The sequence below is a fragment of the Poecilia reticulata genome, unplaced genomic scaffold (genome assembly GCF_000633615.1).
Source record: "Poecilia reticulata strain Guanapo unplaced genomic scaffold, Guppy_female_1.0+MT scaffold_233, whole genome shotgun sequence".
In the NCBI taxonomy this organism is placed as follows: domain Eukaryota; kingdom Metazoa; phylum Chordata; class Actinopteri; order Cyprinodontiformes; family Poeciliidae; genus Poecilia; species Poecilia reticulata.
Window position 1 is genome coordinate 312189 of NW_007615027.1, and position 4604 is coordinate 316792.

The 4604-nt window shown below is 41.8% G+C and overlaps 1 protein-coding gene across 4 annotated transcripts in view; it reads right to left on the minus strand.

Moving 5' to 3' along the window:
- Positions 1 to 4572, minus strand: part of asip1 (agouti signaling protein 1) — a 17032-nt gene extending 12460 nt beyond the window's left edge. For 2 of the 4 annotated variants that reach the window (XM_017303257.1, XM_017303260.1), the window contains exon 1: positions 4308 to 4572. In XM_017303257.1, coding sequence (XP_017158746.1) covers positions 4308 to 4466 — 159 coding nt within the window. In that variant the 5' untranslated portion in view covers positions 4467 to 4572. Of the gene's footprint in view, positions 1 to 1731; positions 2461 to 4307 lie in introns of those variants that run through there. The other 2 variants (XM_017303258.1, XM_008402501.2) reach the window with 2 other exon arrangements.
- Positions 4573 to 4604: the final 32 nt, after the last annotated feature.

Genomic DNA, 4604 nt, shown 5'->3' on the forward strand with positions numbered 1-4604 from the left:
AAGAATAGAGTCTTAATGAAAGATTAACGTTTAATTCATTTTCAAATGAATTAAACGTTTATCATCTTGTGGTCCAAATGGATGTCATATGTCAACCAAACACAATATGCACTAAATTGATGAGAATTTGAAAAGAAAGATTAAATACATAAAAGTATGTCTCCAAAACAAAACCCCCTTGTTCTCTTTTTGTTTTACTTTCATAAATGAAAATGTAAGGAGAAGAAATGTATCTGATCACAGACTGAAACTGACCTTTTGTAATCTTCTCAAAAATAAAGAATAAAAAAACCAGTTAAAGTTACAGGAAATATGTGTGAATAAAGCGGCTGCAGCTCAAAACGCTCCGATCAGATTATCCATCGCTAATTAAAGCATGAAAACATGAAACTCCAGGGTTAAAGGTCAGAAACCGTTTTACTCACCTTCACCAGAAATCCTGTCAAAATCGGTTTCATGATTATTTTAAAACTATTCTACAAATAAAGATTAATTTGGCTTAAAATACTTTGATAGTGTTTTGATTTGCAATACAAGATTTAAGTTGCTGAGAAATGATTTGTTGCTACAGGAGATTTTTCTTTAAAATGTAAAACAAAGAAAGAAAATTTAACATTTGAGGAAAAAGATTTAAATATAATAATAGAAACATAATCCTATGAAAAATCAACTTAATTACCAAATAAAGACATTTAGGCCTCCAACAAAATAACTCCACATTTCTGTTCATATTTTATGACTTAGATTTTTGTCTAAATTCACATTATAGCAGTAACAATTATTATAATTGGAGTCATTGGGGAAACTGCATGAGAAACCGGATCAGAACCAGATGAAATAATTGGCAGCTTTTATCAAACATGATAGTTTTTCCTGAAACCAGAACAGGTTGAACCGGACCGGAGCGGGTTGGCATGTTGAACCGGACCGGAGCGGGTTGGACCGGACCGGAGCGGGTTGGACCGGACTGTCGCATTATTTTTAGTTTCCTAAATAAGCGCTAACAGACGACGCGTTCCTGCCGGAGCTTTTCTGAATTATTTCTACATATTCAGAGGTTTTACAACCTGCAGCTCGTTGGATTATCAGAGTTTTTCTGTCGTAATCAGATTATAACGGTGGGATTATTAGTCAGATTGTCTTTTCAGTTTTATTCTCTGTTATGAAATTAAACACATAGCTGCTGGTTGTTTCTTCCTGCTAACTGGAGCCAAACTGGGAACCAGTTCGGATCATTTTCAGGCTTCGTTCTTATTCAGGTTTCACCATCAGCAGAGCCCAGTTCCTGATCCGGTTGGTTCCGATCCGGATTCTGAAGACGATTTGATCTGAAAACCAATTCAGTCTGAGTGGCACTGAGGACTAAAACCAGAACCAGGACCAGGACCAGGACCAGGACCAGAACCAGAACCAGGACCAGAACCAGAACCAGGACCAGGACCAGAACCAGAACCAGGACCAGGACCAGAACCAGGACCAGGACCAGAACCAGAACCAGGACCAGGACCAGAACCAGGACCAGGGCTGTGTTCTCATTCTACCTCCCTGTTGTCCGACTAAAACATCAGAATCTGTTTCTTTTCGTTTCTTTTCGGTTTTAGATGAACTGAACCAGCTTTAGTCTAACCGGACCTCGGCGGTTCTGACCGGACCTCGGCGGTTCTGACCGGACCTCGGCGGTCCTCCAGCCTGGGTCTCGGCTCCATCCTGGAAAGCGGGTCGCCCTCCTACCTGAGGATCCTGACGGGACGCGGCGCTCTCTGCTCTTCTGATTCCTTCTCTGTTTCCTCTCCCGTTTCCTCTCCGGCTGATTCGAGTCTTTCTTCGCTTCGTTTCAGATTTTCTCCTCTCTTCTTGTTTCTCCGTCCGTCAAAGTTTTCCCCTGGTCCAGATCTTCTTGTTCCCGCTGCTTCGTTCCTGTAAGCTGGACTACCTTTCCCTGCATTGGAGCTTCACATGATGAAGATATAGTGGGAGGTTCGGCCCGGAGGCGGGACCAGCGCTGCCTGCTGAGGTTTAGGGGATGGAAAAGGTCAAATCCTCTGGATGGACACATAAATGTGAACCAGACCCTCCGCTGAGCGAAGCCGTTACCACCACGGCTGAACCTACTGTACTTCAGAGCCGCTTCGCCATGAAAGCTTTCATCTGTCAAGCAGCCATGTTGGTTTTCACACAGCGGGTCAGGCGGGTTAACGGCCCAACAGCTGCCAGACGTCCCTATAAACAAACTAGAAAATTATTTCCATGCACCTTGACCGCTACACAAACATCTGTCCGAAGGTTTTCAAAAGATTGGACTCCAATCAGAGCAGGAGATCCAAAACGAACCAAACAGGCGGCTGCTCAATCAATTCCTTTCTGATTATGAACATTTTAAAGAAAAATTAATTCATGGTTTGGTTTTTTACCTCACAAACGTCTCGACCCAAAAACAGTTCCAGCCGATCAAAACATCAGGTTTTAGGGACGATTCATTCATTCTGCTGGTTCCCATGAGGGCCGATCAGTGATCACTGATCACTGGTCACTGATCAGTGATCACTGCTGGTCAGTGATCAGTGATCAGTGATCACTGATCACTGATCACTGATCACTGACCAGCAGTGATCAGTGATCAGTGATCACTGACCAGCAGCGATCAGAAAAGCCTGTCAAGTTTTTACTTTAGGTATAAAAGCTACTATGTGATCTGGCAAAATGGAAAAATGTTCTGGTAATAAATTCACATAATTTAGACATAAAACATGCAAAACACTTTCAGGCACAAAACAGCAGCTATTCAGTCAAACAGACTGATAAATATTATTTTACTGATTGCAGGTTTATCAGTAAAATAATATTTATCAGTTAAATAATATTTATCAGTAAAATATTTAACAGTAAAATAATATTAATGAGCAAAATGATCATTATCTGTAAAATAAAATTTAACTGAAAAATAATATTTATCAGTTAAATATTTATCAGTAAAATTATAATTATTGGTAAAATAATATTTAACAGTAAAATTCTGGTTGGCCAGCTGATTAACGCTGGTCGATCACCAATCATACACTTTTTCACGGAAATTGGCCGATTATGATGGGTGATCAATCGATCGGCACACCTTTTTGAATGTTTACAAAGTAAACTTCACAGTTTACTTTGTAAACATAAATGTCATGTGAGGTCATGTGAGGTCATGTGAGGTCATGTGAGGTCATGTGACGTCATGTGAGGTCATGTGACGTCATGTGAGGTCATGTGACGTCATGTGAGGTCATGTGAGGTCTAACATGTTCTTCCTTTGCCTTCCTGAAGTGAGGCTGTGAGAAAGGATCCATTTTAAGTTTTGCTCTTGTTAAATCGTAAACCTCTTTATTAACTGGAGGAAACTCCGATGAGATTCCAGGTTTTCTCTGAAATGCCAAGCATGTTGGAGAAAAGACGTTTTCTTTCCAGAAGCTTAGATTAGACATATTTATGTCCAGTTTCTGAACCGACTCAACCGTCGGATGATGCATGTGGCAGAAATGCTGAATCTGTAGAGAAGTTGCTCCCAGAGGAGCCGTCAGTTTTCCATCCTGATGTTAACATAACGGGGAAAAATAACGAACATTAACCCTCCTGAAAGAACGGACAGGAACTGAAGCCTTGACCTTTGACCCGGGAATCTGATCTGCTCTCTGCATCTCACGTTACTCCTCAAGTGCCAGAAAGGCCAGAATGAAGTTGTTTCAAGAAAAAACCCAAGAAGCCTGTCGGCAGCAGCAGACAGTCCTGATATGTTCAGTCGTTTGAGCTCTGGGGCCTTCAGATGAAACGGACCAATCAGAACCTCTCTGTGGTTCTGGTAGCAGAACCAGGCTGTGATTTAAAACCAGCACTGCCTGTTTTATAGAGACATGCCTCATTTTTTATCTCCTGATGGACTTTAAAGCTCCAAGCTCGACGTCAGAGTTGGTCAGATTTACGAAGCGTCAGAGGAAACTTTCTGCAAAGCTGCGAGAGACGGAGCCAGCACCTGTCCTGCACGTACGAATAAATATGGATTATAGGGTTTTAAGAAGGACAGCCGAAACAATCCCAGTTTCAGATGTTTCAATGTGGAATGTAACGTCATAAAAAGCAGAAATAAAACCTGCACCTGCAGCCTTTTGGAGTTTTTGCAGGTTATGAAGACTCACATGGAGCAACAAGGAAACGTTCATTTCACCCAAAGCTGAATTGAAACCAACTGTATTAGTTTGTTAGCATAAAGCCCAGTTCACACTACACGACTTTCAGAAACCTGCGTTTCAGGTAAAACCTCCTCTTGTTCTCACTGTCATCTCTGCCTCCAGTAAAAGCCAAACAGCTGTGAGGTCTGAGGAAACCTGGCTCCGCCGCCGCAGGCTGCCGCCAGACCAACATGTCAAAATCCTCTTTATGACGTGTGACGGAGATCCAGACTCATCAGGAACGACTTGGAGAAAACACTGCATGGATCCATCCTTCTGCGTTTTTCAAAGAATATAAAATGTTGAGGTTGAGCCGCTGGTTTAAAGACGTGAAAGAGCCACATTAGTTCTAGAGTCGACATAAAACTCAATGCAGAATCTTCAGAACCAGCTGCTGACCTC